This window comes from Ovis aries, chromosome 2, assembly GCF_016772045.2.
Source record: "Ovis aries strain OAR_USU_Benz2616 breed Rambouillet chromosome 2, ARS-UI_Ramb_v3.0, whole genome shotgun sequence".
Classification (NCBI taxonomy): domain Eukaryota; kingdom Metazoa; phylum Chordata; class Mammalia; order Artiodactyla; family Bovidae; genus Ovis; species Ovis aries.
The window spans coordinates 46,919,782-46,932,667 of NC_056055.1; the positions used below are offsets into that span (position 1 = coordinate 46,919,782).

The 12,886-nt window shown below is 41.2% G+C and overlaps 1 protein-coding gene across 2 annotated transcripts in view; it reads right to left on the reverse strand.

Annotated features, from left to right (window-relative positions):
- The window catches only part of LOC101123612 (contactin-associated protein-like 3), a 236,926-nt gene that overhangs the window by 121,065 nt on the left and 102,975 nt on the right, over window positions 1-12,886 (reverse strand). For both annotated transcript variants that reach the window (XM_042243184.2, XM_027964384.3), the window contains exon 4: window positions 3,085-3,232. In XM_042243184.2, coding sequence (XP_042099118.1) covers window positions 3,085-3,232 — 148 coding nt within the window. The remainder of the gene's footprint in view (window positions 1-3,084; window positions 3,233-12,886) is intronic.

Here is a 12,886-nt window from a genome sequence, read left to right on the forward strand (position 1 = left end):
ATAAAATTACATTACAACTGTGTAATTACATTACAATATAAAATTACATTACAATACAACACAATATGACAAGGGAGCACTTGAAAATGACACTCAATACGAACATGTGGAGTCAAAGTAAATGTCAGAAAAGACCCAAAAGATGACTAACAACTTCACTAAAGAAATGATGGTGAAACTGCAGAGAATTGTCTAGATGTCTGCGGAGAAGGCAATGGCACCCACTCCAGTACTCTTGCCTGGAAAATCCCATGGATGGAGGAGCCTAGTAGGCTGCAGTCCATGGGGTCGCTAGGAGTCGGACACGACTGAGCGACTTCACTTTCACTCTTCACTTTCATGCATTGGAGAAGGAAATGGCAACCCACTCCAGTGTTCTTGCCTGGTGAATCCCAGGGACAGGGGAGCCTGGTGGGCCGCCGTCTATGGGGTCGCACAGAGTCAAACACGACTGAAGCGACTTAGCAGCAGCAGCAGCATCCAGATGTCTAGGGCTTCTAGACCTGTGTCAAGGATGTCAACTTGGAATTAATCAGACTGTATGTAAATGTTGTTGAAAACTTATGAAATGGGATGAAAGCTCAGAGACCAATTTGGGGTAGAATATAGAGCCTAGAACAAGTACATAGGAAATGTTAACATTGAATGGATGGGAATGCTAGAGAGGGGAGGGGCAGGAGAAAGTGAAGAGTCCCATGCCAGATCCTGGCCTTGGTGTGTAGGTCAATAGGGACTCTAAGAAGACCTGACACTTTTCACTTTTACTCTAGAAATGGGGGAAGGGCTTTTCAGTTAGTGAAAATATATATGCCAAGCCAAGAAGCCATGAAAATATGCAGTGTTTATAGGAATAGTAAATATCATTGTAAATAGAATGTAAAAAGATGAAACTGAAGAGATAAGCAATCTGGACATTCTCTCACTAACAACAGGGCAGAGGAAGTACACATAAAAAAAGATAATAATTATCACTTTGAGCTATAAAGCAAATCACATTAAATTACTGCCAAAAATAAAAATGCAAAGTGCTACACTTGAATCATTATTAACAATAAGAATGAAGACAAAACAGAGCCACTAATATTGAGAAATATATTTTGTGTTGTTTTACAACTGATGATTATTTTCTGTTTGTATTTTTATGCTAGGAGTTCCTTGTGCCCAACAATTCATGTTTGCTGAATTTAGGATGCACGCAGGTTCCTTGATAGTTGTACAGTCAACTGGCCCTTCCAGGCACCAGACACACAGCTTTGATCTTCCTGGTACTGACCTCTAACCCAAGAAACTGGAGTAGTATCTCTTCACCAAAAACATCAAGCTAACAGCAAATCCCCATCAAAGAGCATGTTCTGCTTTGAAGTCAGTAAACTTGAAGTTGCTTCCAGAGTAATGGGAGAAGGAGACGTTAATTTCATGGGATCAAAGAGAAACTCTAAATATCAGGCATCCTAACCATCACAGCAGTGAGCACACTGACAGACCCCAGAACCAAAAGGATGGAAGGAAATGATCAACAGAAAGAGGGAAAATAGGTTGATGGCAACCCAGCACCACCTATGCTGCATGGTCCATGGACTCATAAACACTAGAGAGCGGAGGTGGGGTTAGAAAGCAGAGCCAGAGTAGAACATGCCATTAGGAAGGGGTATGAAACAGAGGCTGAAGGTAACCCTTGAATGTGGGATGGGTGGCTTGGGTGAGCCTCAGCTCCAGAACCACCCATTGTCTGTGGGGGTTATCAAAGTGGAACTGATATCTCCGCTGTTCAACAACTCATGCCCACACCCATCCCTGTACCACAAGAACACTAAATTTCTACTCCCCCAGTTTATATATGTTGTTTCATCTTACAAGCACCATCCCTACCCCCACCTTACTGCCCACAACCTTTACTTCGAAAACTGAATGTCAAAAAGATTCCTTTTCCAACCCAACCCCTCTATTCCCCATGCCCCATGATCATGTTACAATATCTTTGCTTTGTATAATTTTATGACTTCTCATAAACTCCTGACAAAGAAATAAATAATCTCAGAAGCATCCTCCACATACAATCCAGTTCTCTGCAGGTAAATTCATATATGACCAGTGAGGGAATAAAGAATTCAATGTCTGAATAGTATGGTAGTTGTGAATACAGAATGAGGAAAAAAGACAGTTTTAAATCTTAGATCCAGTATGTAATAGCTCTCAAAAACATCTAATTTCTCAAAGATTTGGTTTCTTTCTTTTCTGAAGTAGTGAGGTTACTACTATATTGAATTCATTTGGTTAGAGTGGGAGTTGAATGAGAAACTGTTGCAGGAGGTAGGATCTGACATATTAAATATCCTGTGTATGGTATATCTTATGGTTACACTTCTCTACAAAGTTAATCCTTTGATCAGGGACAGAATGAAGTGTGACAAAAACCCCAAGGTGTTCCCAGCCAACTTATTCTTCAGATCACTCTTCCAGTTTTCCAGAAGATTATATTTTAAATTAACTTTTTCATTTTTGTGTTCACTTACAAAATACCAGTATATTCTAGACGTTCAAAATGGCAGCTGTAGATTTGATCCCCCATGTATTTCATGGAATGTTTTTATGCTTGTCTTTATGCTCAAATTGACTGCCAGCATCTTTGCTTTTATTGACAGTGGGGAAAAGCCTGAAGACATAAAACATAAATGATGTTCAAAAGAAGTTTCCACAGCAACCCAAGTAGAGAGAAAAGGGAATCGCCATGAGGACCAGGGAACATGGGGACATCTGTTCTTACCTGTGTTCCCCCAGGAGGATCATTCCATCAATCACAATAAATATAACTGCTCTTGCTGTGAGCTTTGTTCATTTTATGAAGTGCCCCCTATATAACAGATACTCGGCTAACCTCTGAGAATCTAAGATTTTAAGGCTCATTTCGGGTCCTCCTCTGAATTCAACCTTAAAATAACTGTAATATTTTCAAGACTTTCCATAAAATCAGTTCTGCCTGCACAGATATTTAAAAGGCTGAAAAAGTAAAGTTCCGTTTTCAGTTTAGTGTTTAGAACACAACACTCCATCAAAAATCTCATCTGAGGAATAAACGCCACTTACTGTAGGCACACCCATACACTTCAATCCGCATCCCAATCCTGCCTTTGGGGTTCCAGGTTAAGGGGAGGAAGCGCAGGAATCTGGCTTCGAAGGTAGGCTGGAGTCTGTAGTGCACCACACTGTCTGCATTTGTGTTTCCTGGAAAACCCTGAGGGAAAACAGAGAAAGGAATCAATGTGTCTGCATAATACCATCTTCCTGCTATCACCTCACAGGTTGCTGCTGCTGCTGTTAAGTCGCTTCAGTCGTGTCCGACTCTGTGCGACCCCATAGACGGCAGCTCACCAGGCTCCCCCGTCCCTGGGATTCTCCAGGCAGGAACACTGGATTAGGCTGCCATTTCCTTCTCTAATGCATGAAAGTGAAAAGTGAAAGTGAAGTCGCTCAGTCATGTCTGACTCTTAGCACCCCTTGGACTGCAGCCTACCAGGCTCCTCCGTCCATGGGATTTTCCAGGCAAGAGTACTGGAGTGGGGTGCCATTGCCTTCTCCACCTCACAGGCTAATAATGAGCAAACAATGCTTCACTTTGTTAGTATGCAAATTCATGGCTGCTTTAGAGCAACTCTGCTAACATTTGAGGCATGTGACAATCTCTCTTCAGTGCCTGGATTAGTCATCATCATCTAAACTTTCCTTATTTGTACGGTAGTTTAAGCTTCAATGGCACCATTAAACTGGCTATAAACCTGCTGCTTTCGAAGACCTGCTTTTAGAAAGTTGCTCAGTCCCCACCTAAATCATTTTCTAATCTCCAAGTAGTCAAGACACACAGCCTCACTTTCAGGACAAACAAGCACAATGCCAGCTTGCAGGATGTACAAAAAGAATCCTAGACCCTAAAACTTGAGAGGTGGGGGGATCTGACCAGTGTTCTAGTTCAAAACCCTTAACTTATAAATGCAAAAACGTTAGTTACTTAGACATGTCTGACTCTTTGCAACTCCAGGGTCTGTAGCCTGCCAGGCTTCTCTGTCCATGGGATTTCCCAGGCAAGAATACTGGAGTGGGTTGGCATGCCCTCCTCCAGGGGATTTTCCCCACCCAGGGGTTGAACCTGCATCTCCTGCACTGTAGGCAGATTCTTCACTGCTGAACCACCAATGCAAAACTCAAACCCAAGAAAACGAAGAGTCTGTGCAGGCATGACAGCTGTCTCCACTGTGGCCAGGACAAGATCGTGGGGATTCAAATTTTGGTCTGTGTTCACTGTGCTTTGTCAGGCTGCCCCAAGTCATCAGTATTTAAAAGGTGCTTGGGGAAACACACCAACGCCACCTGCCACAAGATAAGAGGTGTGATTTCTCAACTGTGGGCATCTGGCTTCATGCTAAAAGGGATCAGCATGAGAGCAAAGAAACTTGTTATAAGGAGTATGGCTTCTTTTTCATGGTGTTCTTTTTAATGTAAATATCAGAAAGTAGGGAAACCAAAAAAAGGATATTGTTGTATGCATATACATCAATTATAGAAATGTTACTAATGACTTATTCATTTTAAAAAGACTTACATGTAGGTGAGAAAGCTTGCATAAACACAGCACCAACTTCAACACACAGAAAGTGCATTCCAATGCAACTTCGCCAGTCATCCTGGCCAGCCTCTTTAATAGTGTGTACTGTTCTGCTGTTTAGTCACTTAGTTGCACCTGGCTCTTTGTGACCCCATGGACTATAGCCCACCAGGCTCCTCTGTCCATGGGATTTCTCAGGCAAGAATACTGAGCTGGGTTGCCATTTCCTTCTTCAGGGTATCTTCCTGACCCAGGGATTAAATCCTCTTCTCCTGCTTGGCAGGTGGATTCTTTACCATTTCCCAGGCTTCCCACCTGGGAAGCCCAGAGTTTATTGTGCATGAGCTCATGCCAAGTAGCTTCAGTCTTGTCTGACTCTTTGCAGCCCCATGGACTGTAGCCCCTGTAGGCTTCTCTGTCCATAGGACTCTACAGACAAGAATACAATTTCCTTCTCCAAAGGATCTTCCCAACCCAGAGATCAAACCTGCATTTCCTGCAGCTCCTGGATTGCAAGCGAATTCTTTACCACTAAGCCCCTGGGGAAGCCCCAGAGTTTACTGTACTTTAAAAAATGATGGGTGGGTTTCAGATGAAATGAATCTAGCTGCCTCATTATTATTATATAGAATTATAGAATTATTATTAGTATTATATAGTATTATAGAATTATTATTAGTATTATTATAATTATAGAATTATTATTAGTATTATAGAATCTACTTCCCTCTCACCTCTGCCCTCTTGCCAATCTTGGTACATTAACAACTGTACATCAATCTCTGTCCTGAAGTTTCATGACAATCTGAAAGAGCATCACAAGTCATCTGTAAAGAATTCCTTTTGTCTCTGCTTTCAAAGAGAAACCATGTGAAACCAAGCAGGATCACATGGGACCTTCCTGGAAGAGACTCCCCTGCACCATGCCCTCCACTTGTCTCCTATCTATAGAGAAACTTTAGCTTCCTAGGACTTCCCTGAGTTCCAAAGAGTAAATTTAATCATAGAAGTGAAAAAATGCAAAAAAAAAAAGAAAAAGAAAAAAGAAAGAAAGAAAGCCAAATAATAAGTTTAGCTATTAAAGTTAAAGACCTTTAGTACCTCCTCAAGGGCTATAAATATTATTTTGAGCCATGTCCTTTGAGCTGTTTTGAAAATATAAAAACCTCCACCAGGTGGAAGAAGTTAACTATAAGCTGCCCATAAGCACATAGATCCCAGACTGGTTGGAATCAGAAGGTTGATGATTTGACTTCTGATTATCTCATCACCAACCAGTCAGAAGAATGAGCTGATCACATACCTCACAACCCCCTTTCCTTACCTGTCTTAAAAAATCTTCCCCTGAGCCATTGGGGAGTTTGAGTCCTTTAAAAAATACATATATATTTATTTTTAATTGAAGTATCATTGGTTTACAGTATTGTATTTTTTTCTGCCAAACATCAACATAGTTTGAGTTCTCTGAGACATACAGCAAATTCTCATTGGCTATCTACTTTATATATGTTAATAGATGTTTGCATGTTACTCTCTCCAAACATCCCACCCTCTCCTTCCTCCCACCCTGACTGTGTCCATAAGTCTGTTTTCTATGTCTGTCTCCACTGCTGCCCTGCAAATGATTTCATCAATACCATCTTTCTAGATTTCATATATATAATATTAATCACTCTTTAAGCACTACCTACCGGGACTCCTTGCTTGGCACCCTGCAGTTAATGTTTTACTTTCCTTCACCACAACTCAATGTCAGCAGATTGGCTTTACTGCATGTGGGCAAGTGGATCCAAGTTTGGTTTGTAATCCAACTGCAGGGCTCCTCTTTCTCTCCACCTGAGCCCTAGGACCTCCTATAGCCTCCAATGAACCAGGACTTTTACCAGCTCTTTCCACCTTGAGAATTTTAGAGTCACAAGTCCCAGTTTCTGTGCTTAAAACTCTTCAGTTCAGTTGAGTTCAGTCGCTCAGTCATGTCCGACTCTTTGTGACACCATGAATCGCTCTATATCTCTTTTTAAAATTGTTTCCATTGATTCTTCATAATATTCTTAACCAATTTTCCCAGGTGGTCTGTGCTCCAGGGAAGCCATAACCACCTAAGTTATTCTTAAGTATAACACAGCATCTTAACAGAAAACGCTGTCCCATCTACAGACCTGACCAGTTTAAGCTCTGAAAACAAAGACTAAGGTCTCTTAGGTATACGTGTCTCTTTTGAAATCTACTGTCAAATGTTACAGCTATCTAAATTCCACCAAATTTTTGGAACCCATAATCAAAACATAAAACATAGAATTATTTTGGGATGGGCTACCTTCAAATTCTACACTCTTCGATCTCACAAAATTTCATTATTCAGAAATCAAAGATGTCACACAACAGCCCTCCATTTAATAATAATAAACTCAGGGAACAAAAGGAGGTTGATGCTTTCTCATGCTCACTTGCAGTACAAGGACAAACCCACCTAACCTGCCAGGCAGTTAATATAAACAGCCAGATGTATTTATGCCACCAAAGAGCAAGACTCCTTAAATCAGCCGGGAATGGTGTCTGCCTAGTTATTTAGCTTTGCAAAATGCTGGGCCAGGTTTAACAACCAGATCAAACCGAGCCAAATTGGTAATCAAGTTTGTGAACCATCACCACCAGGGAGATTTCCTTGGTATAAACAAATGGAAATAAGAAAAGAGAAGACTCAAATGTAATGAGAATGCATATTCCAGAGGTTGTGGTGCTGCTTCTTGGCTAATGAATGAAATGTCACCATAAGGTCATTTGATTAGTTGAATCAAGGTCTTTTGAATAGTTAGTCAGTCGTGTCCAACTATTCGTGACTCCATGGACTGTAGCCCACCAGGCTCTTCAGTTCAGTTCAGTTCAGTTTAGTTCAGTCACTCAGTCATGTCCGACTGTTTGCGACCCCATGAATTGCAGCACGCCAGGCCTCCCTGTCAATGAAAGTAAAATCTTTGACCTATATCATCTTTTCTTTCAAATGTTACAACTGCTACGCCAAGATCAGGTAAACCTTTTCTACAGCCTCTCTACTCCAAAGAAGAACTCACCAACATCCACTCCCCAACTTTATATTGGACCCCAGGCTGATATGTGTAGAACTAGCATTTTCTCAGCTCCACCACTGCCTAGGACGTGGTACTAAGCTGATATTGTCTGTTGAAGTAACAGTTCTTTTGTCTATAAAACCAGTTTGATAAAATGTTTAGAGTATTAATTGAGAAAAATATCTGAAATGTAAGCCACCCACTGCCTACCTATAGGTAAACGTTTCAAAAGTCATGGCTGTGAGGACTTTGGCCATGGCTGATATTGGGATATCATTGTTGCATCTGGCAAAGACAGCTCATCTGTCAGACTCTGCAAGCTGTTCTTGATATTTTATCTGAGGTTCAATATCCAAGCACTTGCATGTGTGTGCCCAGTCGTGTCCAACTATTCGTGACTCCATGGATTGTAGCCCACCAGGCTCTTCAGTTCAGTTCAGTTCAGTCGCTCAGTCATGTCCAACTCTTTGCAACCCCATGAATTGCAGCAAGCCAGGCCTCCCTGTCTATCACCAGCTCCTGGAGTTCACTCAAACTCATGTCCATCGAGTCGGTGATACCATCCAGCCATCTCATCCTCTGTCGTCCCCTTCTCTTCTTGCCCCCAATCCTTCCCAGCATCAGAGTCTTTTCCAATGGGTCAACTCTTCACACGAGGTGACCAAAGTATTGGAGTTTCAGCTTTAGCATCAGTCCTTCCAAAGAACACCTAGGATTGATCTCCTTCAGAATGGACTGGTTGGATCTCCTTGCAGTTCAAGGGAATCTCAAGAGTCTTCTCCAACACCACAGTTCAAAAGCATCAATTCTTCAGTGCTCAGGTTTCTTCACAGTCCAACTCTCACATCCATACATGACCACTGGAAAAACCATAGCCTTGACTAGACGGACCTTTGTTGGTAAAGTAATGTCTCTGCTTTTTAATATGCTATCTAGGTTGGTCATAACTTTTCTTCCAAGGAGTAAACGTCTTTTAATTTCATGGCTGCAGTCACCATCTGCAGTGATTTTGGAGACCCCAAAAATAAATCTGACACTGTTTCCACTGTTTCCCCATCTATTTTCCATGAAGTGATGGGACCGGATACCATGATCTTCGTTTTCTGAATGTTGAGCTTTAAGCCAACTTTTTCACTCTCTTCTTTCACTTTCATCAAGAGGTTTTTTAGTTCCTCTTCACTTTCTGCCACAAGGGTGGTATCATCTGCATATCTGAGGTTATTGATATTTCTCCCAGCAATCTTGATTCCAGTTTGTGCTTCTTCCAGCCCAGTGTTTCTCATTATATACTTTGCATATAAGTTAAATAAGCAGAGTATATCTACAATATACAGCCTTGATGTACTCCTTTTCCTATTTGGAACCAGTTTGTTGTTCCATGTCCAGTTCTAACCGTTGCTTCCTGAGCTGCATATAGGTTTCTCAAGAGGCAGGTCAGGTGGTCTGGTATTCCCATCTCTTTCAGAATTTTCCACAGTTTATTGTGATCTACACAGTCAAAGGCTTTGGCATAATCAATAAAGCAGAAATAGATGTTTTTCTAGAACTCTCTTGCTTTTTCCACGATCCAGCAGATGTTGGTTCCTCTGCCTTTGCTAAAACCAGCTTGAACATCTGGAAGTTCACAGTTCACGTATTGCTGAAGTCTGGCTCTTCAGTCTATGGAATTTTCCAGGTAAGAATCCTGGAGTAGGTTGCCATTTCCTACTCCATAATATCTATGATATCCAGGTAAACTGGAAAGGAACATCACTTTCTACATTCACTGTAATTCCAACATTATAATTGACGCTAAGAAGCAAAGTTGATATTTATTTTAGCTAGGAAATGAAATTATTTGCTAGGAATGATATTTAACTTTTTAAACTTTCCTTATACATTATTACTTCTTTCTGAAGTACTCTTTTTATTGAATACAAACTGTATTGCAGATTGGTATGATGATAATGCTCTACAACAAAAGGGATTTCTCGTTTTGTTTTATTGAAATTTAAGACAGAATACTCTTTGAGAAATACTTCAAGTGAGAATAATCAATACTAATAGTCTATGAATACAGGAGCTTAAGAACTTACTGTTTACAGTTTCTGAGATCTGCATACAAAACATTCACTATACGTGATTTTAATCCTAATCAATATTTGGATTGTATGTGTGTATGTATGTATACATACATGTGGGCTTCCCAGGTAGCTCAGCTGGTAAAGAATATGCCTGCAATGCAAGAGATCCTGGCTCGATTCCTGGGTGTGGAAGATCCCCTGGAGAAGGGATAGGCTATACACTCCAGCATTCATGGGCTTCCCTGGTGGCTCAGATGGTAAAGAATCTGCCTGCAATGCAGGAGAGCTGGGTTCAATCCCTGGTTTGGGAAGATCCCAGGAGGAGGGAATGGCAACCCACTCCAATATTCTTGTCCGAAGAATTTTCATGGACAAATGACCCTAGTGGGCTATGGTCACAAAGAAACAGACATGACTGAGCGACTAAGCACAGCACATACATACTGGTACCCATGTGATTATCTTAAATCATTCTAATTTTAGGAAATTACATTATTTGGTCTTATATAGAACTATTAATAGTTCCTTTGCAAATAAATAAATGACACATTTCTTTAAGATAAAGAAATTTAAGTGAAATTAATTTGGAGTAGAATGTATCTCTAGTAACACTCCACTCTGACATCTGGGGTTTATTACTGAAATGATCTCATATTTTTTACTAAGCTGACATTTATTCTTTTTTAAATGTGGCATAATCTATCATTATATAATTTTGCTTTCGTGTTTTCAGAACAGACATAAACACACAGGCTGAGCACAGAATGTCAGGAACAAAGGTCTACTCTTGCCTTATCCTAACAAGTTAAAAAAAAAAGAAAAAAATGAGGCTTGTAGGAAATAAGATTCTTTACCAGCTGAGCTACCAGGGAAGCCATTGGAGCAGTGGCTGTGTGGTGCTGGAGCAACTCTGAGGAGATACCCCACGTCCGAAGACAAAGGAGAAACCCCAGCAAGATGGTAGGAAGGGCGAAAGCACCTTTATAATCAAACCCCATAACCACCAGAGATGCTCAAACATACCTTGTGCACGCCAGGACTCAGAGACCCCACAGAGACTGAGACAGAACAGTGTCTCCTGTGAAGGTATGGGTCAGCAGTGGCCTGCTGCAGGGGCAAGGACTCTGGGTGCAGTAGATCTGAGTGTGGAATAAGCCTTCCGGAAGGAGGTTGCCATTAACTCACCACAGAGCCACTAGAACTTACACAGGACTGAGGAAACAGAATCTTGGCAGCCACAAACAGAACCTTGTGCACACCAGACCCAGGAGAAAGGAGCAATGACCCCACAGAGACTGACCCACACTTGCCCATGAGTGTTCAGCAGTCTCTGGTGGAGGCGTGGGTTGGCGGTGGCCTGCTGTAGGGTTGGGGGCACTGAGTATAGCATTCATCACCATTATCTTCATTACCTCCACCATAGTTTGGCCTCAGGTCAAATAACAGGGAGGGGACACAGCCCTAACCTTCAACAGAAAATTGGATTAAAGATTTACTGAGCATAGCTCTGCCCATCAGAACAAGACCCAGTTTCCCCTTCAGTCAGTTTCTCCCATTAGGAAGCTTTCATAAGTCTTTTATCTTTCTCCATCAGAGAGCAGACAGACTTAAAACCACAGTTACAGAAAACTAACCAATCTGATCACACAGACCACAGTCTTGTCTAACTCAATGAAACTATAAGCTATGCCATGTAGACCCACCTAAGACGGATGGGTCATAGTGGAGAGTTCTGACAAAACGTGGTTCACTGGAGAAGGGAATGGCAAGCCACTTCAGTATTCTTGCCTTGAAAACCCCATGAAGAGTATGAAAAGGCAAAACTATAGGACACTAAAAGATGAACTTCCCAGGTCAGTAGGTGCCCAATATCTACTGGAGATCAGTGGAGAACTAACTCCAGAAAGAATAAAAAGATGGAGCCAAAGCAAACACAACACCCAGTTGTGGATGTGATTGGTGATGGAAGTAACGTCTGATGCTATAAAGAGCAATATTGCATAGGAACCTGGAATGTTAGGTCCATGAATCAAGGCAAATTGAAAGTGGTCAAACAGGAGATGGCAAGAGTGAACATTGACATTTTAGGAATCAGTAAACTAAAATGGATTGGAATGGGCGAATTTAACTCAGATGACCATTATATCTACAACTGTGGGCAAGAATTCCTTAGAAGAAATAGAGTAGCCATCATGGTCAACAAAAGAGTCTAAAAGGCAGTACTTGGATGCAATATCAAAAATGATAAAATGATCTCTGTTCATTTCCAAGGCAAACCATTCAATTCCACAGTAATCCAAGTCTATGCCCAGACCAATAATGCTGAAGAAGTTGAAGTTGAACGGTTCAATGAAGACCTACAAGACTTTCTATAACTAACATCCAAAAAATATGTCCTTTTCATTATAAGGGACTGGAATGCAAAAGTAGGAAGTCAAGAGATACCTGGAGTAAGGGGCAAATTTGGCCTTGGAGTACAGAATGAAGCAGGGCAAAGGCTAACAGAGTTTTGCCAAGAGAACACACTGGCCATAGCAAACACTCTCTTCCAACAACACAAGAGAAGACTCTTCTCATGGACATCACCAGATGATCAATACTGAAATCAGACTGATTATATTCTTTGCAGCCAAAGATGGAGAAGTTCTATTCAGTCAGCAAAAACAAGACTGGGAGCTGACTGTGGCTCAGATCATGAACTCCTTATTGCCAAACTCAGACTTAAATTGAAGAAAGTAGGGAAAACCACCAGACCATTCAGGTATGACCTAAATCAAATCCCTTACAGGGGATGTAACAAATAGATTCAAGGGATCAGATCTGATAGACAGAGTGCCTGAAGAACTATGGATGGTAGTTCATGATATTGTACAACAGGCAGTGATCAAGACCATCCCCAAGAAAAAGAAATGCAGAAAGGAAAAATGGTTGTCTGACCAGGCCTTACAAACAGTTATGAAAAGAAGACAAGTGAAAGGCAAAGGAGAAAAGGAAAGATATACCCATTTGAATTCAGAGTTCCAAAGAATAGCAAGGAGAGATAAGAAAGCCTTCCTCTGCAATTAATGCAAAGAAATAGAGGAAAACAATAGAAAGGGAAAGCCTAGAGATCTCTCCAAGAAAATTAGAGATACCAAGGGAACATTTCATGTAAAGAT